Raw genomic sequence first — 27784 nt, forward strand, 5'->3', positions numbered from 1 at the left:
TGACTTCAGAAGGACACAGGATTCCCCTAAAGTAATAAGTACAGATGAGCGAACTTACAGTAAATTCGATTTGTCACGAACTTCTCGGCTCGGCAGTTGATGACTTTTCCTGCATAAATTAGTTGAGCTTTCAGGTGCTCCCGTGGGCTGGAAAAGGTGGACACAGTCCTAGGAGACTCTTTCCTAGGACTGTATCCACCTTTTCCAGCCCACGGGAGCACCTGAAAGCTGAACTAATTTATGCAGGACAGAAAGATTGCCCCGTGTGAGGATTGAACTCACGACCTTCAGATTATGAGACTGACGTGCTACCTACTGCGCTAACGAGGCAAGCGCAGTAGGTAGCGCGTCAGTCTCATAATCTGAAGGTCGTGAGTTCGATCCTCACACGGGGCAATCTTTCTGTCTTTAATTTATGTAGGATAAGTCATCAACTACCGAGCTGAGAAGTTTGTGACGAATCGAATTTACTGTAAGTTCGCTCATCTCTGGTAATAAGTTTACAAATTGCTTTGGACTACTGCTATACATGTGGGTGCACTCAGGGTAGTGTTTCCCAATCTATGGTTCTCCAGCTGTTGAATAACTACATCACCTGTCATGCCCTGACAGCAAAAGCTTGTCAGGGCATGCTGGGAGTTGTAGTTTTGCAACAGCTGGAAAGCCACAGGTTGGGGAACACTCCCATAGAGCAGTGATTTCCAACTAGAATGCCTCCAGCTGTTGCAAAACTACAACTCCCAGCATGCCCGGACAGCCGAAGGCTGTCCGGGCATGCTGGAAGTTGTAGTTTTGCAACAGCTGGAGGCACCCTAGTTGGGAAACACTCCCATAGAGGCCTTCATTGACCTCTAATGACACATGAGTCAGCAGTTACATCATCCCCCTCATCCCATTTTCCTATTATTCAGCCTGTGTATCAGTCTGTATTGCAGGTTTAGCCTTTTATTCATGACCAGTAAGAACTGGAATAGACAGCTATTTAGTTCTCACTAGAGATGAGCAAATTTACAGTAAATTCGATTCGTCACGAACTTCTCAGCTCGGCAGTTGATGTCTTTATCCTGCATAAATTAGTTCAGCTTTCAGGTGCTCCGGTGGGCTGGAAAAGGTGGATACAGTCCTAGGAAAGAGTCTCCTATGACTGTATCCCCCTTTTCCAGCCCACGGGAGCACCGGAAAGCTGAACTAATTTATGCAGGATAAGTCATCAACTGCCGAGACGAGAAGTTTGTGACGAATCGAATTTACTGTAAATTCGCTCATCTCTAGTTCTCACCAGGTCGGCTGCTTATTATGATGCTGTAGTTTTCCGCTGTTGTAGGGCAAAGAAGACAATGGAGACTGAAACATTAATCTGGTTGTTTTTTAATACCTGGTTGATCTTCACTACGCTAATGTAATGCAAGGGGGCTGTATTTTTTTTTTTTTTACATCAGATGACTAAAAATAAACACATCCCAGAATGCAAATCACTAAAGTGAGCTCGGCATGTACAATGAACAAAGCTGGCCTGCCAGCAATATGGGCACGGCTGTGACAACCTCCATGCTTGTCATCTTTCTAGAATAAGCCCAGATCATGGTGTTATTGGATGGAAGGTGATGTCACTACGGGCAGCATACTTTCCGAGAAGCTCTCCCTTTGCTGGAATGTCCCAGCCTTGGTGAGAACTGCTGGCTAAGTCCGGGCATGAATCCCTATTCTGTTCTCAGGAGTGTCCCTAGTGGGAGGTGAGCAGAAGACAATGACATTCCTCACATAGCTCTCTGACTAGTCATCACCATCAGTGTACTCAACCCTAGAGAAGGTGAACACCTAGCAGGGAAACTCACGGCCGCCTTGTTACTAAGCGTCATTTTATCTACTGAAGCTACAAACACGTTACTTATCTTGTTACATTATGCCTCACATTCACATATGCCTTATAGTTACATCGAAGGCTGGGTTGACATTCGCGTTGTGGCGCTACGTTACAGCAGCTGACTAACAGGGCTGGGATGGAGGTTGCCATAACGGACATCAACGAAACGTGACCGATCCCATTCACTTTGAATGGGGTCTGTCAGGATTTCTGTTGGATATGTGTTATTTTGGAAGTTTTAGCAGAGAGAAAACCTTACATGCAGGGTTTTCTCCGCTAAAGTCCCGAAATTTTTGTGGAATCAGCGTACCAAGCTGTATAGCGGAGCTTCGAACGTTGATATGAACAGAGAAAACCAATGCAGCTCTTTTCAATGCAGGCTATTATAGGGCTGGGCGGTATACCGGTTCATACCGAAAACCAAAATTTTTGTCCTGCACGATATTAATTTTTCCCCATACCGCAATACCAGTCTGGCCCCTCCCCCTCGGGAATGAATGAATTATCAGCCCGCTGCACTGTCCCCACATCGGGGAACTAATCATATGATCATATGTGACCCGTGAGCGCTGTTCTGCTTCTCTCCCCCCCAATTAATTATCAGCCCAGCACTGTCCCCATCGGGGTAAATACTCACATATCACCCACAAGCGCTGCCCTCCTTGTCATCCTGTTTATTGTGGGCTGCCGGTGCTGACACTCTATACCAGTGGTCTTCAACCTGCGGACCTCCAGATGTTGCAAACCTACAACTCCTAGCATGCTGAGAGTTGTAGTTCAGGCAACATCTGGAGGTCCGCAGGTTGAAGACCACTGCTCTATACTGTACGTTATGCCCGGGCTGCAAAATGTTAACAAAATAAACAAACTCACCTTCCCCGTCTGTCCAGACCAGCTTCCAAGGGAATGGGAACATTGGAGAGCCGTCAGCCTATCACCAGCCGCAGCGATGTTCCGCCTCGTCCGGTGATAGGTTGAGCGCACTGTCATGTAGGGAGCCAGCTGGCTTTTTACATGACAGTGGGCTCAGCCTATCACCGGCTGAGGTGGAACATTGCTGCGGCCTTGTGATAGGCTGACGGCTCTCCAACAATCCCGTCCCCAGCATAAGGCCAACGTCGGAACATGCGTCAAAGTTTATTATGTTTACATTTTGCAGCCCGGGCATAGGGATACAGCGTACAGTACAGAGTGTCAGCGCCGGCGGCCGCAACAAACAGGAGGACAAGGAGGGCAGCGCTTGCAGGTGACATGCGAGTATTTACCTCAATGGGGACAGCACAGCGCTTTTGCAGCCCGGGCATAGTGTACAGTATAGAGCAGTGGTCTTCAACCTGCGGACCTCCAGAAGTTGCCTGAACTACAACTCTCAGCATGCCCGGACAGCCTTTGGCATCCTGACCATTTTCTAGCATCCTGACCATCTTTTTTTCTTGGTGAGAATTTCCAGCAATACCTTCACATTTATTTTGGGTGAATTTATTAGTAAATAAGTTGGTCTGAAATGTCAAAGCCATGCCCCTTTTTTGGGTTTTCTAGTGATTATAATGTGGAAGTTGGGATGGCAAATTCCGGCAGACAGAATTGTGGAGCACAACCTTGAAAAACTGCTAGGTGGCCACAGTGCTGAAAATTCAATTCCACTTCACAGTTAAAATGCTATATAAATTTATCCTTAGGCTTCTTTCACACTGCCGTTAGGACACCCCCATCAGGGGAGCCTGGTGCATGTGCAGTCTTTTTCTCCCGCTACAAAATAACGGCGGCCAACAGACCCGATTATAGTAAATAGGATCCATTGGGACCCTTTATTGCCCGTTGTGCCTCGTTTCAAAAATGGATGTTAAAGGCAGGAAAAAAATAAAAGTAAGAGCCTAATGGCCGTTTAAGTGCAGGGCACAATGGCAGCGTGAAAGTAGCCTAAGACAGTCATGTGGCTTACACCCCACAATTACAAACTTCCCCCAATACTACTCATAAATGGATAGTTAGGTGCAAAGCAACAACTTTCCATGTCAACCACCCCAGACTTTCAGGGCTTCATAGATGTTTTAGTTTTACACTAGTTTAAGAGCCACCGCATTACAGAATCTCAGCTAAAGCTGGCCATATACAGGGTGGGCCATTTCTATGGATACACCTTAAAAAATGGGAATGGTTGGTGATATTAACTTACTTTTTGTGGCACATTAGTATATGTGAGGGGGGAAACTTTTCAAGATGGGTGGTGACCATGGCGGCCATTTTAAATTCAACTTGTTTTTTCAATAGGAAGAGGGTCATGTGACACATCAAACTTATTGGGAATTTCACAAGAAAAACAATGATGTGCTTGGTTTTAATGTAACTTTATTCTTTCATGAGTTATTTACAAGTTTCTGACCACTTATAAAATGTGTTCAATGTGCTGCCCATTGTGCTGGATTGTCAATACAACCCTCTTCTCCCACTCTTCACACACTGATAGCAACACTGCAGGAGCAATGCTAGCACAGGCTTCCAGTATCCGTAGTTTCAGGTGCTGCACATCTCGTAATGCTGCACATAATTGTTTTTCTTGTGAAATTCCCAATAAGTTTGATGTGTCACATGACCCTCTTCCTATTGAAAAAACTAAAGTTGGATTCAAAATGGCCGACTTCAATATGGCCGCCATGGTCACCACCCATCTTGAAAGTTTCCCCCCTCACATATACTAATGTGCCACAAACATGAAGTTAATATCACCAACCATTCCCATTGTATTAAGGTGTATCCATAGAAATGGCCCACACTGTACAAGAAATTGTCAGATGAATGCTAGAACATCCAACAGCTATTCCGCCCAAGCACTTGGCAGAACAGTTGTCTAATTTCTCAGGGAAGACTTCCCAATCAGAGCCCTGCAGAATTTTAATGCACAGCATGCCCTGAGGTGTTGCATTGTAGAAGATGGAGCTGTGTAATGATCTCTACTTTACAGCATCTGATGTAACAGGGAGGATGACATATGAGGTCAAGAGTCTCCATTGACATAAGATTTAGGCAGGTGTCAAACAGCAACATGAGCCACATACAGGGTCACTTGTGTGCGAAATTGCAGCGTTGTCTCCTATTGTAATTACTCCTTAGGGTATGTTCACACAGTAGTAAAATGTGCTGAATGTCTGCCCAGAAAACACTAAGACCTCTCGGAAATGCGCCCTCTCAGAAGGCAATAGATTACCAAGCTGAATCCACAGAAACAATAGATAAGTCTATTTTTTCTGTGGTCGCTAGAATTACCGTATTTTTCGCCATATAAGACGCACTTTTTCTTCCCCAAAACTGGGGGGGGGGGGGGGGGGGGAGGAGTTGGTGCATCTTATATTCTTATATGGCAAATACACATTAAAACCCTGTCCTATAACGGCGGTTCCTGCGGCCATCAACAGCCGAGACTCGTGGCTAATATAGGACATCACCAATCGCGTTGATGCCCTGTATTACCCCTTCAGACGCGGCGATCAAAGCTGACCGCCGCGTCTGCAGCGAAAGTGACACTAACCTGGCTGCTCAGTTGGGCTGTTCGGGACCGCCGCGGTGAAATTGCGGCATCCCGAACAGCTTACAGGAGACCGGGAGGGACCTTACCTGCCTCCTCGTTGTCTGCTCCGTACCAGGATCCCCTGCATGGCCGGCGCTCTCCTTCGTCGTCATCACGTCGTCGTGCACGCTGTCCCGTCATCCAATAGGAGCGCCGTGCGTAGCGGCGTGATGGCGGCGACGGAGAGCGAGGATCCCGGGCAGCAGAGATGTTCCGGAGCAACGGGGACACTTCGGGGACGCGGCAACAGCGATGGAGGGCGACATCCAGGGCAGCGGTGACGAGTCCGGAGCGGCGGGGACACGTGAGTATTACCTCCTATACCAGTGGTCTTCAACCTGCGGTCCTCCAGATGTTGCAAAACTACAACTCCCGGCATGCTGGGAGTTGTAGTTTTGCAACATCTGGAGGTCCGCAGGTTGAAGACCACTGTCCTATACTTTACATTGTATTTGGTTCAGAATCTTTTTTTTCTCGATTTTCCTTCTTAAAATTGGGTGAGTCTTATATGGCGAAAAATACGGTAGTTTTTTTGCAGCAGATAAATTCTGCCTTGTGCACAGCGCAGCAGAATCCCACTGAAATCCATAGGACTCAGCTGCAGCGGGATGCACATACGGAATATTCCGGCAAAATTCTGCCACGTGAACATACCCTTAGGGAAACTTCCATATAAACTAAATATGTTTGATCACTCAGAAAGCGTTGCAGTGGTGATTTTTTTGGTGCAACAGTAAACCAAAAAAAGTGTTAAACCTGAATAAGTTTAATGTTTTAGATTCTTCAAAGTCCCCCCCCTTTTGCTTTGATGACAGTTTTGCACACTATTTGCATCCTCTAAGACATTTACGCCCAAACTCTTGACTAATACGCTAATACGATTTGTTATAAACTGCCAACAAACTTGGTGCCAATTGCTAAGAGATGTTGGATGAGACCTGTACTGTGTTTTTTCCAAGGAGCATAGTACAAACTGCAGACGGAGGCTTTGTTTAGTACAATAACCATAGTATAGAATATGAATATATGTTAGTGAATGGGTAATATGGAATTTCCCTTTGTCATTGAACTTCCCCAGGAGGTAAGCAAAACTGTGGAAAAATAATAATCAATGAAGTGGCACTGTTGGCAGCGGGTAGGGACTCTCCACATCCCTTCCTTCTACAAGGAACTCTCTCAGCTAACACTCTGCCAGGTACACGGCTAAAGGGAGGAGCAATAGTTGGATCCTTGTCAAGTAACGTTTGCTGAGCAGAACGTGCGAGAGTGATGAAGAAATCGTGGAGAACCTAAAGCAAACCGTAAAAGGTGCCCCAACTTGTTTTGCCACTGGGATCTTAGGTGGCATTTATTGTGTCATACAGAAAAGCTTACAGAAAGACCACAACACCCCTTTATGGATAATATCAGGGGACAATGCTTTAGTAAGTCACTGGGCCTTTTTGGGAAAGAGGGGTTGAGCACTTCCGCACTGCTTGGTGTGAAGGAAAACAGACAAACCCTCTACCACAACCTCCGTCTTACCTCTGTATCGCTCAGCCTTGCATTTAAATGAAGGAAGAGGACGGAATGATAAAGATGATAACATGACCAGGGCATTTTCTTTCTGCACAAACATACATCTATTCTCAGGGATTGCCTACTACTCACCCACTGTCTACACCCAATATTAACCCATCCTATCCCATGACCACTTACCACTACTTCATTTCACAAACTGAGCCATTGTTTGCCCACATCGTGTTTTCCCATGCACCCTTCCTTTTCACTGCTCATCCACCCCATGTTCCCGCTGCTCACCCAGCCTCCATTTGCTTGTATCCATGGTCCTAAAGCTGTGTCCAGATAGGTGGCCATCCACTCGATAATCCTAGGTATCAGAACTTCCATTTCCTTGTTTGCACTTTCAAAGCACAGTGCCCCCCCAAAAGAGAAAAAAGCAACAACGCGTCCCCAGTTTATGCCATCCCTGAACAGCTCGTGCACCACCTGCTCGAAGCTCTGATAAGCAGTGTCCAAGGTAATGTGTAGCTGGCAGGTGAGGTCACTGAATGCCCTTCGATACCTCAACTCAAACTCTTCTGTGGCTTCTAGCAGCGCTTGTAGCACATCTTCAGGCATGGCGCCCTGTGGGGGTTCAGCATCTTGGGCACTGGCCTGGACAGTGGGTGAGGTTCCATTCAACAGTAGTCCAGGCTCTGCATCACTGCAGCAACTTGGGTTAAAGCCTTTCTGGGATAGTTTTTTGCATATAAAGTTATGTACAAGATTCTTATTGCCATCCATCCTCAGGAGTGAGATCATACCATGTCCTAGGAAAAGAAAGGCTGCACCTGAAGACAGCAATACATGGAAGCAGAGAGATGGCTGGAGTTGGGGCTTAGGGTTCCCAGTGCAAGGACATGATAAGCGTCACTCCAAGTCAGTGAATCTGAGAAAATGGTGGAAAACGGAACTGCAGGGAAAAAACAAAAAGGAAAAGATTTATATATAAACTATTATACAGCCCACATCGTACAAGATTATAACTATTCTATTACTGCTCCTATAAACAAGAATATAACTACTATACTACTGCCTCCTATATACAAGAATATAACTACTATAATACTGCTTCCTATGTACTAGAATATAACTACTATAATACTGTCTCCTATGTACAAGAATATAACTACTATAATACTGCCTCCTATATACAAGAATATAACTACTATAATACTGCCCCCTATATACAAGAATATAACTACTATAATACTGCCTCGTATATACAAGAATACAACTACTTTAATATTACCTTCTATATACAAGAATATAGCTACTATATTACTGCCTCGTATATACAAGAATACAACTACTTTAATATTACCTTCTATATACAAGAATATAGCTACTATATTACTGCCTCCTATATACAAGAATATAACTACTATAATACTGCTTCCTATGTACTAGAATATAACTACTATAATACTGTCTCCTATGTACAAGAATATAACTACTAGAATATTACCTTCTATATACAAGAATATAGCTACTATAATACTGCCTCGTATATACAATACAACTACTTTAATATTACCTTCTATATACAAAAATATAGCTACTATATTACTGCCTCCTATGTACTAGAATATAACTACTATAATACTGTCTCCTATGTACAAGAATACAACTACTATATTACTGCCTCCTATATACAAGAATATAACTACTATAATACTGTCTCCTATGTACAAGAATATAACTACTATAATACTACTCCTATATACAAGAATATAACTACTATAATACTGCTTTTATGTACAAGAATATAACTACTATAATACTGCCTCCTATGTACAAGAATATAACTACTATAATACTGCTCCTATGTACAAGAATATAATTACTATAATACTGCCTCCTATGTACAAGAATACAAGAATGTATAAGACTGTTTATTCTGCCCGATGTTAGCTGCAAGTCAATAAGGAATCACAAAATGCTATATCCATTTGGCGTTTTTCAATTTAGTGGGTTTTTTTTCACTCCTCTTGGCATTTTTCAGCTTTTTTTTTGGCCTAGGTGGCAGTTTTCCTAAATTATCACCATGTTGTGACTATGGCTTTTTTATTTTTGTTTTTTTTCTTCAATGAAACCTCTCTCTCTCCCATAGAAGTCTATGGGAGTGAAAAAATGCACAGGCTTCCAGTATCTGTAGTTTCAGGTGCTGCACATCTCGTATCTTCACAGCATAGACAATTGACTTCAGATGACCCCAAAGATAAAAGTCTAAGGGGGTCAGATCGGGAGACCTTGGGGGCCATTCAACTGGCCCATGACGACCAATCCACTTTCCAGGAAAATGTTCATCTAGGAATGCTCAGACCTGACACCCATAATGTGGTGGTCACCATCTTGCTGGAAAAACTCGAGGAACGTGCCAGCTTCAGTGCATAAAGAGGGAAACACATCATCATGTAGGCCACTTGATATGCAAAACTGCTACATGATGATGTTTCCCTCTTTATGCACTGAAGCTGCCACGTTCCCCGAGTTTTTCCAGCAAGATGGTGCACCATCCTGTTTTGCCATAGATTTGTGGGTAAAATGACTTAAGTCATTACAAAGTAGAATTGGTGGTGCAAAAGATAAGCCGCCATATGGATTTTTAGGTGCAAAATTGAAAGAATTATGATATTTTTTAAGAGGTAAGGAGGAAAAAACGAAAGTGCAAAAACGGAAAAACTCCGGGTCCTTAAGGGGTTAAAGGACAAGTCTCATGCCCAAAATGACAGAAAAACGTATCCCCTATCCGCAGGGGGTCTGAGCACTGTGGCCCCCACAATCATCTGTACGGAGCCCCGGGTCTCCAGCAAAGAGCATGTCCCGACCCCTGCCCGAAGCACTGCCGAATCGCTCTCCCATAGGGATATACTGAGGGGGCGTCGTGGCCCCCACTTCAGACCCGGGGCTCCACACAGATGATCACTGGGGGGGGGATGGTGGAGGAACCACAGTGCTCAGACCCCTGCAATCTAAAATATATCCCCTCCTGCGGATAGGGGATAAGTTGTTCAGTAATTTTGGGCATGAGATTTGTCCTTTAAGGAAAACGCTAAAAAAATAGCTTTGAGTGGGCCAGCCCGAACCCTAATTTGAACATATTTTAACATATCTGGAGAGACCTGAAAATGGCTTCCATTGATGGTCTGGATCTAGCCTGACAGCTTGAAAGGATCTGCAGAGAAGAATGGCAGAAAATCCCCAAATCCAGGTGTGGCCTCATCCCCAAGAAGACTGGAGGCTGGAATCGCTTCAACCAAGTCCTGAGTAAAGGGTCTGAATACTTAAATCCATGCAATATTTTAGTTTATTTCTTTTTAATAAATTCACAAAGATTTTTAACATTCTACTATCACTTTGTCATTATTAGATATTCAGTGTAGAAAGATGGAGGAAAACTTGTCACTGCTAAAATACTGCCATCTATGTACAAAAATATATGACTGCCAAGATACTGAATGGAAAGTTAGGGCTAGTTCAGACATGTATAACCATGTGGTTTCACCTTAAATAAAAACAAAAAAACTTATTGTTTTTCATAGAAAACAACATGTCATGATTTATACACACACGAGGCTATAGTGCAGGCGCGGTCCTGTTCCGGAGTTAGACCAGTTATTAGCCAGCATTGCTAATACGTTAATCACTTCGCAATGGAGGCGAGACTCAGGATACCCAGCATCCATTGCACAAAGCCAACAACTAACATATTAGAAATGCTGGCTAATTACGGGTGTATCTCCGAAACAGGACCGCGGATCCGGGAAAGTTATACCTCATTTTAATCCGATTCACTTGCACTATAACCCCGTTTAAAGGGTTTAGTGGGGGTAAACCAGCTGACAGTTTCACTTTAAGCTCCCACTGAAATGAATGGGAGATTTAATAAGCCACTTTAACCCCTTAAAGGGGTAGTCCAGTGGTGAAAAACTTATCCCTTATCCTAAGGATAGGGGATAAGTTTGAGATCACGGGGGGTCCGACCGCTGGGGCCCCCTGCGATTTCTCTGTTTGGGGCCGGGCTCTCCGGCCAGATGGCGGGTGTCCACCACCGCACGAAGCGGCGGCCGACACGCCCCCTCAATACATCTCTATGGCAGAGCCAGAGATTGCCGAAGGCTCTGCCATAGAGTTGTATTGAGGGGGCGTGTCAGCCACCGCTTAGTGCGGAGGTTGACACACCCCCTTCCCGCGGGCTGTCGGGGCTCCGTACAGGAGATCGCAGGGGGCCCCAGCGGTCGAACCCTCCGCAATCTCAAACTTATCCCCTATCCTTAGGATAGGGGTTAAGTTGTTCACCACTGGACTACCCCTTTAAGGACCAGGCCCATTTTGTCCTTAAGGACCAGACCAATTTTATTTTAGCATTTTCGTTTTTTCCTCCTCGCCTTCTAAAAATCTTAACTCTCTTATATTTCCATCCACAGACCCATATGAGGGCTTGTTTTTTGCGTCACCAATTGTACTTTGTAATGACATCACTTATTTTACCATAAAATGTACGGCGCAACCAAACAAATATTATTTATGTGAGAAAATTGAAAAGAAAACCGCTGTACACTTTCCGGTAAAAATTAGATGTTTTCTTTATTCTGGGGGTCAATACGATTAAAATGATACCCATGATTATATTATTTTCTATAATTGTACCACTTAAAAAAATCTCAAACCACTTTAACAAAATTAGTAGGTTTGAAATCCCCCTATAACTTTCTAATTTTTCCGTATATGGGGCTGTATAAGGGCTCTTTGCTTGCGCCATGATCTGTAGTTTTTATCAGTACCACTTTTGCTTAGGTTTTACTTTTTATAAATTTTTTGGGAATAAAATGTGACAAAAAAGCAGCAATTTTGGACTTTAAAAAAAAAATATTTTACGTTTACGCCATTCAACGTACAGGATAATTAACAATATATTTTAATAGTTCAGACTTTTATGCACGCGGCGATACCAAATATGTGTATTCTTCTTACGCTTTTTGGGGGGTAAATGGGAAAAACGGACGTTTTACTTTTTTATTGGGGGAAGGGATTTTTCTAATTTTTATTTTTTTAACACTTTAATAGTCCCCATAGGGAACTATTTATAGCAATCCTTTGATTGCTAATACTGTTCAGTGCTATGTATAGGACACAGCACTGATCAGTATTATCGGTGATCTTCTGCTCTGGTCTGCTCGATCTCAGACCAGAGCAGAAGGCCCTGGGAGACGGCCGGAGCCAGGTGAGGGGACCTCCGGCTGCCATGCTGGATGATCGGATCGCCACGGCGATCCGATCATCCATTCAAAGTACCGCACTGCCGCAGATCTGAGGGGTTGATAGCAGCCGGGATCTGCCACGCATAACGCGAGCACCGCTCCGGTGCTCGCGATCATGGCTGCGCGTAAATGTACGTCATGGTGCATTAAGTACCACGGCACCATGACGTATATTTACGTCCATTGTCGTTAAGGGGATAAAATCAACACAACAGACTCTGCACCGAGTTTTATGCGGAATTTTCAGCATGGTTTATTACTCCATGTGAACATGCTCTTAGCAAAATTTCTATCTCTGACTATCCACTACCTCTATACAAAAAGTCACGGTGTCACTAGGTCACATGATTCTGATGATTTCCCAGGAATGTGATTCAGAAAGTCAACATCCTACTATGACCGGCCCATGAAGGCGTTTTTTAATTAAACAGAGAGCAGCAATATTGGGAAACGCTGCAATACAGTGAGCTGGAGCGTAATAGGATGATGACACAACCGCCACCTATGTACAGTGTTCACTACACAGGGCTTTATAGCAAAGTCACATGATCAGAAGTCCCAGGTGGAGGTCAGGGCAGGACAGGAACACTACAGACCCGCACAATGTATCCCTTAGTCCTATTTAGGAACTACTGAGGCTGAATTCATACCAAGTTTTTGCAATACAGTTCCGGTACCTGGTTTTTGATGAAAAACAGATTCCTCAAAACCGGACTAAACTGTATCAAAACGTGTGTACAAGGTTGCAAAACGGACACAACCTGATGCATCTTTTGGCATACGGTTTTCAATGGAGAGTCAATGCATACGGTTTCTAATACGGTTCCATATGGTTTTCACGTTGAAAATGTATACGGGAACTGTGCTGCAAAAACGTGGTGATAACCCACCTGTGAGTGAGTGCAGAACTACAGTGTCCAGGGTGGGTCTGCAGGCATGCTAGGACTTGTAGCTTCACCCCCCCCCCCCCCCCCAGATGAAGGGCCACAGATTGCAGACCCTTACTGTTACAGTGTTACATTGGGCTTCAACATTTGGCTGACAGCTAGAGGCTGTAGGGCAGCGTTTCCCAATTTGTACGTCTCTAGCTATTGCAAAACTACAATACCCAGCATGCCCGGACAGCTAACAGCTAGACCAGTGTTTCCCAACCAGGGTGCCTCCAGCTGTTGCAAAACTACAACTCCCAGCATGCCCAGACAGCCAACAGCTAGAGCAGTGTTTCCCAACCAGGGTGCCTCCAGCTGTTGCAAAACTAAAACTCCCATAATTCCCTGACAGCCAACAGCTAGACCAGTGTTTCCCAACCAGGGTGCCTCCAGCTGTTGCAAAACTACAATACCCAGCATGCCCGGACAGCTAGAACAGTGTTTCCCAACCAGGGTGCCTCCAGCTATTGCAAAACTACAACTCCCAGCATGCCCGGACAGCCAACGGCTGTCCAGGAATGCTTGGAGTTGTAGTTTTGCAACAGCTGGAGGCACCCTGGTTGGGAAACACTGAGCTAGAGGCACACTGGTAAGTAAGGGCCGGCTGGCAGTTGTAGTTACACAACAGCTGGAGAGCCTATGCCTGTCGGGGTATGCTAGAAGTAGTTTTGCAATAGCTAAAAAGCCACAGGACAGCCAAAGGGAGTTGTAGTTTTGCAACACCTAGGGAGCCAAACGTCAGCAAAAGGCTGTCAGGGCATGCTGGGAGTTGTAGTTTTGCAACAGCTGGAGAGCCACTGCAAACAAACACCACATATAGGACCTGTGGAGAGGTTACCTTATCCTAAAGATCATTAGGATTTGTCAGGACATGCTGGGATTTGTAGTTGTAGAGTCTGTGCGCGTATGCTGAGAGTTGTAGTTTTACACCAGCTGGAGTTTCACAGCAAACAAACACCACATACAGGACCTAAGGGGCTGTTACCTTCACCTATAAGGGAATAGGAAGCAACTTAAAGGGGAACACCCCTCCTTCCAGAAGAACACTGATGTTCACCGAGTGTTCTTATCAACTACTGCTGTGCATTGCTATATGGGAAACTGCACTGAGGGTTCCCCCTTACAATAGCTGCAGATTGTAAGAGAAGGGATACAATGGAGCAGACCAAGGTGGAGTATAAAATATATATATATATATATATATATATATATATATATATATATACAGTGAGCACGGGTACATACCTTATACAGCGCGGATACATGGCAAGAGGTCTGTAATACAGATAGAAATCCCTGTGGCAGCGCACACCCACCCATTGTAATTATGTGCACACGCCCCCCATACACGGAAGGATTAGGCCCCGATACTCACACAGCAGGAGCCCCGCCGCTCTCCCCGTCTGTCACTACGAGGACACCTCTCTCCCTCACAACCCCCAGAAACGGCTCCTGACCCGCCCCCCCAGAAGCCCCGCCTCTTCCCTTGGTGACGGACTGCAGCCAATCAGAAGGCGGAGCACTAAGATCCGTTGCCCAGGCAGCGCCCCATAGACTTGCACGCCAGACTATGTTTCCCAAGATGCTTTGCTTCCTCCTGACGTCTGACTGACGCATGAAGCGAGCGAAGAGGGGAAACGTTATTTAAAGGGATTGTCCGGTGCAATGTATTATTTCTACCACAGTACATGTAATTAATACAAATGTAGTAAAATCAGCTCACCAAATGACATGGGACGGACAGGTTGCAGGAGAGCAGGGACTGAAACTGTGCCGGATCCCTGGTAAAGATGCATTACAGAAAACGAATTTGTTCCAGCTCCCATAAAAATTCTAGTCTTTTACCCCTTAAGGACGCAGGCTTTTTCAGTTTTTGAACTTTCGTTTTTTCCTCCTTACCTTTTAAAAATCATAACCCTTTCAATTTTCCACCTAAACATCCATATTATGGCTTATTTTTTGCATCGCCAATTCTACTTTGCAGTGATATTAGTCATTTTACCCAAAAATGCACGGCGAAACAGAAAAAAAAAATCATTGTGCGACAAAATCAAAGAAAAAAACACAATTTTGTAACTTTTGGGGGCTTCCGTTTCTACGCAGTGCATATTTCGGTAAAAATGACACCTTATTATTCTGTAGGTCCATATGATTAAAATGATATCCTACTTATATAGGTTTGATTTTGTCGCACTTCTGGAAAAAATCATAACTACATGCAGGAAAATTTATACTTTTAAAAATGTTATCTTCTGACCCCTATAACTTTTTTATTTTTCCACATACATGGCGCTATGAGGGCTCATTTTTTGCGCCGTGATCTGAAGTTCTTATCGGGACCATTTTTGTTTTGATTTGACTTTTTGATCACTTTTTATTCATTTTTTAATGGTATAAAAAGTGACCAAAAATAAGCTTTTTTTGGACTTTGGAATCTATTTACGTGTACGCCATTGACCGTGCGGTTTAATTAACGATATATTTTTATAGTTTGGACATTTACACATACCACATGTTAATTTTTATTTACACTGTTTTATTTTTTTATGGGAAGGGGTTAAATGACCTTTATTAACACTTTTTTTAAACTTTTTTTTTGCAGTGTTATAGTTCCCATAGGGACCTATAACACTGCACACACTGATCTCTCATGCTGATCACTGGCGTGTATTAACACGCCTGTGATCAGTGTTATCAGCGCTTGACTGCTCCTGCCTAGATCTCAGGCACGGATCAGTCATTCGCCGATCGGACACCAAGGAGGCAGGTAGGGTCCCCCTCGGTGTCCTGTAAGCTGTTCGGGACGCCGCGATTTCACCACGGCGGTCCCGAACAGCCTGACTGAGGAGACGGGATAGTTTCACTTTCGCTTCAGACACGACGGTCAGCTTTGATCGCCGCGTCTGAAGGGTTAATACAGGGCATCACTGCGATCGGTGATGTCCTATATTAGCCGTGGGTCCCGGCCGTTGACCGGGACCGACCAGATATGACGCAGGGTCACAGCGGCATATCACGGGAGCCGCCGGAGGAGCTAAATATACGTCCTTCATCATTAAGGACCAAGCCCATTTTAACCTTAAGGACCAGGCCAATTATATTTTTGCGTTTTCGTTTTTTCCTCCTCGCCTTCTAAAATCCATAACTTTTATATTTCCATCTACAGATTCATATAAGGGCTTGTTTTTTGCGTTATCAATTGTACTTTGTAATGAAACCTCTCATTTTACCATAAAATGTACAGCAAACCCCAAAAATATTTTTTTAGGGAGGGAATTTAAATGAAAACCACAATTTTGCACATTTTGGAGGGTTTCGTTTTCACACTGTACACTTTACGGTAAAAATTATATGTGTTCTTTATTCTGTGGGTCAATACGATTAAAATGATACCCATGGCTAGATACTTTTATATTTTTATACCGCTTAAAAAAAAAAAACTAAAACTTTTTGTACAAAATCAGTAATCTAAAATTGGCTTATTTTGACCACCTATAACTAGTGCTGGGCGGTATACCGGTAACCGTTTTTTTTTCTCCCACGGTATGGATTTTTGCCCATACCACTATACCGGTCGGGTCCCTCCGGATGAATTGTAGAGCCCAGCGCGGCGCCCTCACTTGTCCCGGTGTACTTCTGTGTCCCCCCGCTGCGCCTGTCAGCCAGTGTCCCCGCTAGCACGATCAATCCCCACCGCTAGCGGGATCCATGTGCCCACTAGCGGTGTCACAAGAATGCCTCCCGTGAACGCGATCGCTACCATCACCGCTAGCGGGGTCCCTGTGCCCACTAGCGGTGTCACAAGAATGCCGAGCGCGATCGCTACCATAACCGCTAGCGGGGTCCCTGTGCCCACTAGCGGTGTCTCAAGAGTGCCGAGCGCGATCACTACCATCACCGCTTGCGGGGTCCCTGTGCCCACTAGCGGTGTCACAAGAATGCCGAGCGCGGCTCTGTTCCCCGTCCCTGTCAGCTCTCAGGGTACGGGAACAGATTTAAAAGTCTAGCGCGCAGCTAACGTAAGCTCCTAGCAAATAGCGTAGGGCTAACGCTAGGCTCCCAGCGCTGCCTACGTTAGCCCTACGCTATTTGCGTAGTGCTGCGCCTGCGCACTACTACGTTAGCTGCGTGCAAGGCTTTTAAATCTGTTCCCTTACCCTGAGAGCTGACAGGGACGGGGAACAGAGTCGCGCTCGGCATTCATGTGCCACCGCTAGTGGGCACAGGGACCCCGCTAGCGATGATGGTATCGATCGTGCTCGGCATTCTTGTGACACTGCTAGTGGGCACAGGGACCCCGCTTGGGGGGGGGGGGGCAGGCGGTAATACCGTGATACCGCGATAAAAAATAAAATAAAAAAATACCGCGATATTCATTTTAGGCCATACCGCCCAGCACTACCTATAACTTTTTCATTTTTCCGTATATAGGGCGGTATGAGGGCTAATTTTTTGCGCCGTCATCTGTACTTTTTATTGATACCACATTTGCATATATAAAAAAACTTTTTGATCATTTTTTATTATTCTTTTTAATAAACTGGGACAAAAAAGAAGCATTTTTGGACTTTTATTTTTTAAGTTTACGCCGTTCGGGATGATTAACATTATATTTTGATAGTTCAGACATTTACGCACGCGGCGATACCAAATATGTTTAAAAAATATTTTTTACGCTTTTTGGGGGTAAAATGGGAAAAACAGACAATTTCAATTTTTTGGGGGGAGGGGATTTTTTTTAAACCACTTTTTATGTCCCAATAGGGGACTATCTATAGCAATCATTTGATTGCTAATACTGTTCAGTGCTATGCATAGGACATAGCACTAATCAGTATTATCGGCTATCTTCTGCTCTGGTCTGCTCGATCTCAGACCAGAGCAGGAGATGCTGGGAGACGGATGGAGGCAGGTTAGGGGACCCACTTCCGCCATTACAGATGATCGGATTGCTGCGGCAGCACTGCGGACGTTCCAATCATCCATGTTAACTTGCGCATTGCCACAGATGCCGTGATCTGTACTGATCACGGCATCTGAGTGGTTCGGCCATTACCGGCGGGTCCCCGGCTGCTGATAGCAGCCGGAACCTGCGGTGTATGACGCAAGCACCATGGTCATTTAAGGGGTAGTCCAGTGGTGAAAAACTTATCCCCTATCCTAAGGATAGGGGATAAGTTTGAGATTGCGGGGGGTCCGACCGCTGGGGCTCCCTGCGATCTCTCTGTACGGGGGCCAGGCTCTCCGGCCAGATAGCAAGTGTCGACCACCGCACGAAGCGGCGGCCGACACGCCCCCTCAATACATCGCTATGGCAGAGCCGGAGATTGCCGAAGGCAGTGCTCCGGCTCTGCCATTGAGTTGTATTGAGGGGGCGTGTCGGCCGCCGCTTCGTGCCGAGGTCGACACCCCCCTTCCCGCGGGCTGTCGGGGCTCCGTACAGGAGATCGCAGGGGGCCCCAGCGGTCGGACCCCCTGCGATCTCAAACTTATCCCCTATCCTTAGGATAGGGGATAAGTTGTTCACCACTGGGTTCACCACTGGATATCTCCTTTAAGGGGTTAATAAGGCCAATTAAAATACGGTGCAAGCACAACATATAAAAGCCAAGTGAAACGACGTTTCATTTGGCTTTTATATGTTTTGTTTGTTTGCATCATATTTTTTAATGGACTTCTAAAAGGACAAGTCTCATGGCCGACAGTACAGAAAAACGTATCCTGTGGATAGGGAGTCTGTGCGCTGTGGCCCCCCGCGATCATCTGTACTGAGCCCTGGCTCTCCCACAGAGTGGCACGTCACGACCCCCACCCGAAGCGGGGGTCACCACGCCTCCTCCATATATTTCTATGGGAGAGCCGAAGATTGCCAAACGGCTCTCCAATATATGGAGGGGGCGTGGCGGTATCCGTTCCCTTTGGGAAAGTCGGGGCTCCATACAGACGATCGCGGAGGGCCACAGTGCTCGGACACCCCGCTATCTAAAACTTATTTCTGTACTGTCGGCATGAGACTTCTTTTTTAACCCCTTAAGGACCAAGTGTTTTTCTGTTTTTGCACTTTCGTTTTTTCCTCCTTACCTAAAAATCAATTAAAAATCATAACCCTTAAAATTTTGCACCTAAAAAAATGATATGATGACTTATTTTTTGCGTTGAAAATTCTACTTTGCAATGACATCAGTCATTTTACCCAAAAATCTATGGCCAAACGGAAAAAAAATCATCGTACGACAAAATTGAAGAAAAAAATGCCATTTTGTAAATTTTGGGGGCTTCTGTTTCTAGGCAGTTAATTTTTTGGCAAAATTAAATTCTATCTTTATTCTGTAGGTTCATACGATTAAAATGATACCCTACTTATATAGGTTTGATTTTGTCGTACTTCTGGAAAAAATCATAACTACATGCAGGAAAATGTATACATTTACAATTGTCCTTTTCTGACCCCTATAATTTTGAAATTTTTTTGCATACGGGGCTTTATGAGGGCTCATATTTTGCGCCGTGATCTGAAGTTTTTATCGGTACCATTTTTGTTTTGATCAGACTTTTTGATAGTATTTTCTAAATTTTTTATACTATTTTGGACTTTTGAATTTTTTGCGCGTACGCCATTGATCGTGAGGTTTAATTAACAATATATTTTTAAAGTTCGGACATTTATGCAATACCACATATGTTTATTTTTATTATGTTTATATATTTTTATATGGAATTTGGGAAAAGGGGGGTGATTAGGGCTGCAGCTAACAATTATTTTAATAATCGATTAGTTGTCGATTATTTTATTGATTAATCGGAAACATTTTCAAAATGCCAAAAAAAAGGGGTTCAGCTGATTCTACTTGAAAAATTATGTACAATGGCCGTATTAAAAGTTTCTAGCATGTGATGTGACCAAACAGTAGCAATTTTATAATTTTTTAAGTTTAAGCCTATTGCCTTACAGGATCATTATTAAAGATCCTGTACAGAAACCAGCGTAAATTTGATACTGCCGCATGGGTAACTGTCTGAACTGTTAAAAAAAAGAAAAAAAAAAGTTAATGATTCCCTAATATTTTAATAGTTCAGACAGTTAGCCATGCGGTAGTATCAAACAGTGGCGTTGCGACCGGGGTGCGGGCCGCACCGGGTGACACCATCCTGATGGGGTGACACCAGGTACGCCGCCGGTCCTCAGTTGCGCTGCCTGTCTCCCTACTAGCAGCACCCCCCCGGCCCCCACTTGCGCTGTGTCTGTAATAGCATCAAATCACCCCCCCCCCTCCCGTACTAGCACCCCCCCCCCCGTCACCTGCACAGTGAACCGGCCTGCGCCCCCACGTCTTCTGTTGCGCCAGTCCGATGTCCCTCCGCAGGGCCGGCGCAGGAGGACGTGACGTCACTCGCAGAGCGCCCAGAGAGAAGGAGCGCTGCGCTGGATGGGTGAGTGAGTGTGTGTCTGTCTCACTCTCTCTGTTTGTGTGTCTCGGTCTGTGTGTGACTGTGTGTGTGTGTGTGTCTGTGAGTGTGTGTCTCTATGTGTGTGTTTGTGTGTGTGTGGCTCTCTGTCTTTGTGTGACTGTGTGTGTGTGACTGTGTCTATGTGTCTCTCTGTGAGTGTGTGTCTCTCTGACTGTGTGTGTCTCTCTCTATCTGTGTGGGTCTCTGTGTTGTGTGTGTGTGTGTGGTTTTTTTTTTGTGTGTGGGGAAGGGGGGGGGGGTTTGTTTGAACCAGCAATCTAATGTCGGGAGACTTTGACCTATTGTGGGGAACCTGCGGCCTAATGGGGGGAAACTACTACCAAATGTGGGGAATCTATGCTACCTAATGTGGGGAAACTGCTACCTAATGTGCGAAGGCTGCTACATAATGTGGGAAAACTGCTACCTAATGTGCGGAATCTGTGCTACCTAATGTGGGGAAACTGCTACCTAATGTGTGGAATCTGTGCTACCTAATGTGGGGAATCTGTGCTACCTAATGTGGGGAAATTACTACCAAATGTGGGGAATCTATGCTACCTAATGTGGGGAAACTGCTACCTACCTAATGTGTGGGAACTGCTACCTACCTAATGTGGGGAACTGCTACCTACCTAATGTGGGGGAACTGCTACCTACCTTAAGTGGGGGAACTGCTGCCTACCTAATGCTCCCCCCTGGCAGTAGCACCCTCATCATCCACCAGCAAACCCCCCCAGCAGCAGCACCTCCATCAGCAGATCCTGATGGTGGATGATGGGGGTGCTCCTGCCAGGAGGATGATCCTGCTGATGGATGATGGGGGTGATACTTCCAGGGGGGATGGCCAGTAGCACCCTCATCATCCTCCAGCAACACCCCCCCCCCCAGTACTAGCACCCCCATCATCCACTAGCAACACCACCAGATTGATATTCAGAGGGTACAGTGTGTGGCAGATTTATATTCAGAGGGTACAGTATGTGGCAGATTTATATTCAGAGGGTACAGTGTGTGGCGGTATATTCAGAGGGTACCGTATGTGGCAGATTTATATTCAGAGGGTACAGTATTTGTTGGTATTGTATTCAGAATGTACAGTGTGTGGTAGTATTATATTCAGTGGGTATGGTGTATGGAAGGTTTATAATCAAAGAGTATAGTGTATAGTAGTATTATATTTAGAGGATACAGTGTCTGTCAGGTTTATAATAATACTTGTTTTCATATAGAGGATGAGAATGGGCTGACATAGTGAGGAGACATCTGGGCGTCACATTCTGCAGAGAGAAGTTTTAGCTGGACCAGGCGGTATGTTTCTTCTGAATTAGATAAGGAAAGACTATAGAGAAGACGTCACCTGTAGTCACTGATATCAATGTGTATTCTCCTCACTATAGAGAAGATGTCACCTGTAGTCACTGATATCATTGTGTATTCTCCTCATTATAGAGAAGACATCACCTGTAGTCACTGATATCATTGTACATTCTCCTCACTATAGAGAAGACGTCACCTGTAATCACTGATATCATTCTGTATTCTCCTCACTATAGAGAAGACGTCACCTGTAGTCACTGATATCATTGTGTATTCTCCTCACTATAGAGAAGACGTCACCTGTAATCACTGATATCATTGTACATTCTCCTCTCTGTGTCCCATCAGAGCTGTAGTCACTTGTCAGTTCTACAGTTATGATGAGTGAAACTACAACTCCCAGCATAACCTCACCACTGCATAAAGGAGTACTCTACTGCAAAAAAAATTTTTTAATCAACTGGTGCTACAAAGTTAAACATATTTATAAATTACTTCTACTTAAAAATCGTAATCCTTCCAGTACTTATTAGCTACACAACTTCCTGTGGAGAATACAACAGCTTATAAGCACTGTAAGGATTAAGATTTTAAATAGAAGTAATTTAAAAATCTGTTTAACTTTCTGGCACCATTTGATATAAAAGAAAATGTTTTCCAGTGGAGTACCCCTTTAAGTAATTCTGGGAGCTGTATATTTAAATGGTGAAAACTTCTTTAACACTGTCCTATTCTGTGGCAACTGGTATATCTGATTATTATACTGGAATTTCTCACAATGCGCTACAACAGTGGTGTCTGTCACAACAGGCTAAAAACTTACTGGGGGGAGGGGGGAGGTGTGGGGGTGACACCATTTTCTACCGCACCGGGTGACACCAACCCTAGCAACGCCACTGGTATCAAATATGTAAAAGAAAAAATGATTTAACTTTTTTTGTATAGCAATAGGAAAAGGGGGAGCTAATTTTTATTGGGGGGGCAGTAAAAAAAATGTTTTTTCTTATATAGCACTCCTATACACATGTGTATGCGCAGACTGCAGACCATTGATTTTACAGACCCCTTCAGACAGCAGGGCCCCCCCCCCTTTAGACAGCAGGGCCCCCCCCCCTTTAGACAGCAGCCCCCCCCCCTTTAGACCGCAGGCCCCACCCTTGTAGACAGCTCACCTCTGTTGGGGGCTGCTGCTCCTCTGCACAGTTCTCCCGTCCGCATCACGTTGTGCTATGGAGGACCATGTGACACACACGTCACTCTGCTTCCTCCGTAACGTTACGCCAGGCGCAGGTGGAGTGACGTATATGTCACATGGTCCTCCATACGGATGAGAGAACGGGGCCGCGGAGCAGCAGCACCCGACAGAGGACAGCTGTAGGTGAGCTGTCTACAAGGGTGGGGACTGCGGTCTAAAGGGAGGCCCTGCTGCTGCCGCCCGACATGTCCCCACTGCTGCCTTGCTTCTAGTGCAGCGCTGGGACATGTCTATTCTCTGCTTCTCATCTCTGTACCCGACGGAGATGAGCAGCAGAGAATATACATGTCCCGGCTCTGCGCTGATTGCACATGTCGGCTTCATTCATTCATTCACTGCCGCTACTGACGGCAGACAACGAATCGGGCGATTATTCGATAACGGGATTCGTCGACAACGAATCCCGTTATCGATTTTAATCGATTACATCGATTAATCGTTGAAGCCCTAGGGGTGATCTAAACTTTTAATAAAGAGGGGTTTAATGTGTGTGTTTTTAAACTTTTTTTTTTTTTTTTTTTTGTTTAATACACTTTTAGTCCCCTTAGGGGACTTTTAGGAGGAATCATTTGATTCCTTATTCAGATCAATGTGGTTCCATAAAACCACATTGATGTGTGCTCTGCGCTCGATTGATAAAGCCTGGTCCTGCCTAGCTTTATCATTCTCAGCGCAGGAGCCACCGTAGAAGGAGAGGTAAGCCCTAAGGCTACCTCAGCAGTGGATCGCAACCCCCCCCCACCGCGATCGCGCCGCAGGGGGATCCACCCCACCGGACCACCAGGGACGGGATAAAGGCACCTTTAGATGCCGCTGTCAGCGGCAATCTAAAGGGTTAATAGCCGGCCGCAGCGATCGCCACATGTCTGCTATTAACGCCGGCCCCAAACTACAGGAATCAGCTGTGGGCCGGCCGGTATGACATGGGCTTGAGTCGGGAGCCCGCGCCATACCCGGTTAACGGCACATGGATGACGTTAACCCCTTAAGGATTCCCCTTAAGGATTCATGACGTACCGGTACGTCATGAGTCCGCTCCTGATCTTATAGCGGATCTTATAGCATCATAGCGGGTCGGGCCCGGTCTCTAACAATGGCCGGGACCTGTGGCTAATAGCGCGCGGCACTGATCGCAGTGCAGCGCACTATTAACCCTTTAGATGCGGCGTTCAAAGTTGAACGTCGCGTCTAAAGTGAAAGTGAAACCATGCCGGTCAGCTCAGGGAGCTGTTTGGGATCGCCATGGCGAAATCGCGGCATACCGAACAGCTGCTGGACACGGGTCTCCTACCTTGCCTCCTGGTGTCCGATCGCCGAATGACTGCTCAGTGCCTGAGATCCAGGCATGAGCAGTTAAGCGGCAGAATCATCGATCACTGGTTTCCTATGAGAAACCACTGATCAATGTAAAAGATCAGTGTGTGCAGTGTTATAGGTCCCTATGGGAGCTATAACACTGCAAAAAAAAATGTGAGAAAAAAAATATAAATGTAGTATCGCCACGTGCGGAAATGTCTGAATTATAAAAATATATCGTTATTTAAACCGCACGGTAAATGGCGTACGCGCAAAAAAATTCCAAAGTCCAAAATAGTGCATTTTTGGTCACTTTTTATATAATGAAAAAAGATCAATAAGTCCTATCAATGCAAAAATGGTACCGCTAAAAACTTCAGATCACGGCACAAAAAATTAGCCCTCATACCGCCCCATACCCAGAAAAATAAAAAAGTTATAGGGGTCAGAAGATGACAATTTTATACGTATAAATTTTCCTGCATGTAGTTATGATTTTTTCCAGGAGTACGACAAAATCAAACCTATATAAGTAGGGTATCATTTTAATCGTATGGACCTACAGAATAAAGATAAGGTGTCATTTTTACCAAAAAATGTACTGTGTAGAAACGGAAGCCCCAAAATTTACAAAATGGCGTTTTTCCCCCAATTTTATCTCACAATGATTTTTTTTTCCATTTCGCCGTAGATTTTTGGGTAAAATGACTGATGTCACTACAAAGTAGAATTGGTGGCGCAAAAAATAAGCCATCATATGGATTTTTAGGTGCAAAATTGAAAGAGTTATGATTTTTTTAAAGGTAATGAGGAAAAAATGAAAATGCAAAAACGGAAAAACCCTGAGTCCTTAAGGGGTTAAAGTGTACCTGTCTTAAATCGTTCAGCAGGCATGCCGTGCAAATGCCGAGGGGGGTCCCGGGCCCCCCACATGTCGGCAATCGCCAGAGATCGCTTGCGAAATCACGCAAACGATCTTCGGCGATTCGGGTCATTCGGGTCACTTGTGACCCGATGACCCGGGAATAAACGGTGATCGGCGGTGTACAATTCACCGCCAATCACCTGCCGTTGCTGGGGAGTGGTGACAATATGGTCACCGCCCCAGCAATGCTGCTATTGGCCGGCGATATGCCGGCCAATAGCAGAGTGGCAGAGGAGGGGTTAACGGCTCCTTCCCGCAGCTGGACCCGCTGTTTTCGTTCAGTCAGCGGGTGCAGCAAGGAGAAGAAGCCGTGGATCCCCCCCCTCGGAGCTCCGGAGCCCCCTCAGGAGCCTTAGAATAGGGTGAGATAATTTTAGGGACAGGTGGGAGTTGAATAAGTTATAAAGTGAAATAAAAGTTAAAAAAAAGTTTTAACAAAAAAGTATCCGCCCCCTAATAGGTCCCCCAGGGTCCTATTAGGGTCTGATCCCTTACCCTGGATCCTATTAGGGGTTCAGGGAGCTGCGTTTTTTTTTTTTTTTTGGCCGCAGCTTTCTTTCTTTTCTATTACTGTTCTACACTTTTTACACCAAGCACCACACAGTACATACTTCCCCGCCCCCGCACAGAAATGAGGACATTTTGGGGCCTCACGCTGCTTATGGGCCTGGACAAAAAACCAAGTGTTCGTCATTACTGCAGCGGGGACGTCCTCTACCAGACCCCGCTTTACAGTATGGCGATGTCACAGAGGCGGTTCGAGGCCATTCGGAAATGCCTGCATTATGCAGATAATGCTGCATGTCCACCTCGAGGTGATCCCGCCCATGACCGGCTTTACAAAGTGAGGCCAGTCATCGATCACTTTGGGGCCAAATTTTTGGAGGCCTACGTACCGCTCAGGGACCTCTCGGTAGATGAGTCTCTCATCAGTTTTAAGGCGAGACTCATCTTCCGCCAGTATATTCCCTCGAAGCGGGTGCGGTATGGCGTGAAGCTCTATAAACTTTGCGAGAGTACCTCTGGGTACACTTGCAAGTTTAGAGTATATGAGGGACGAGATTCCCGTATTGAACCCCCAGATTGTTCCCCCTCTGGGTGTTAGCGGGAAAATCGTTTGGGACCTTAAGCACCCATTGCTGGATAAGGGTTACCACGTGTACGTGGATAACTTTTATACCAGCATCCCTCTGTTCAAATCCCTTTCCGCCAGATCCACGTCCGCTTGTGGGAACATGCGGAAGAACCAGAGAGGCCTCCCTCTAAATTTGGTCCAGACGCCTATCCCCAAGGGTGAGTACCGTGCCCTCACCCATGATAACCTGTTGCTGGTGAAGTATAAGGATAAGAGGGATGTCCTTATACTCACCACTATTCATGGGAATGGCAGCACCCCTGTCCCTGTGCGAGGTACCATGGGACCGGTCCTCAAACCCGATTGTATTCTGGGGGGAGTTGATGTCTCAGATCAAGACCTCAAGCCATATAACGCCATGCGGAAAACACGGGCATGGTACAAAAAAGTTGCGGTCTACTTGGCACAGGTTGCCATGTACAACGCTTTTGTACTATCCCAGTACGCTGGCAACACAGGGACATTCCTCCAGTACCAAGAAGAAGTCCTAAGGTTCCTGATCTTTGCTGACCGGGAAAGATCAGGACGGACTTCCCAAGGGTCTGGAGTTATAGGCGCCAGGATCGTCCCAGGCCAACACTTTCCAGGTGAGATCCCCCCCCCCCCCCCCCACTGGAAAGAAGGGACGATCCCAGAAAAGATGCAGAGTGTGTTACAGGAGGGGGATTTGGAGGAACACCAGGTACCAATGTGACACTTGCTCAGATAATCCGGGCCTCTGCATAGGCTGCTTCAGGGAGTATCACACTTCCATGGAGCCCTAAATTTTCCCTTTTTATTTGAATTTTCCATAATTTGACCAATGTACCAAGTCCAGAGTACATTCCAAAATATAACCCCCTTAAATCGCTAAATTGCCCAAAAAATCCTTAAAAAAAACAAACCCTGATAAGACCTCTGGGGGTGTTTTTTCAGAAATGGGTCATAGGTCACTGAGTCACTATCATCGGGGACTTTTTTTTATGTTGCCTCAAATGCGCAGCGCTCTCTCTCCACCTGAGCGGGTGCGCATTTGAGGCAACAGGTTAAGGACACACATCCCATTCCCAGAATGATGATTCAGAGCATAGGGTTTGGGGCGGGCATATTTTTTTTAGTTTTGGCTATGCTCTGGGTCATCATTCTGGGAACATATCCTATTTTATTATGTTTTATAATTTTCTCGCCCACTGTACCCCATATTACGGGCCTCTGTACCCCACCTGTCTACCCCAGTTACGGCCCGTTGTCTCCCATAGTG

General features: G+C 45.4%; 1 protein-coding gene and 1 non-coding gene across 6 annotated transcripts in view; both read right to left on the reverse strand.

Annotated features, from left to right (window-relative positions):
* BCL2L1 (BCL2 like 1) overlaps window positions 1-27784 on the reverse strand; it is a 42583-nt gene that overhangs the window by 1118 nt on the left and 13681 nt on the right. For 2 of the 5 annotated variants that reach the window (XM_056548014.1, XM_056548013.1), the window contains exon 2: window positions 7230-7884. In XM_056548014.1, coding sequence (XP_056403989.1) covers window positions 7230-7733 — 504 coding nt within the window. In that variant the 5' untranslated portion in view covers window positions 7734-7884. Of the gene's footprint in view, window positions 1-7127; window positions 7885-14409; window positions 14687-27784 lie in introns of those variants that run through there. The other 3 variants (XM_056548015.1, XM_056548012.1, XM_056548017.1) reach the window with 3 other exon arrangements.
* On the reverse strand, window positions 258-330 carry TRNAM-CAU (transfer RNA methionine (anticodon CAU)). Its single transcript has one exon. It is a non-coding gene; the product is annotated as a tRNA-Met (tRNA).

The sequence above is a fragment of the Hyla sarda genome, chromosome 12 (genome assembly GCF_029499605.1).
Source record: "Hyla sarda isolate aHylSar1 chromosome 12, aHylSar1.hap1, whole genome shotgun sequence".
Classification (NCBI taxonomy): domain Eukaryota; kingdom Metazoa; phylum Chordata; class Amphibia; order Anura; family Hylidae; genus Hyla; species Hyla sarda.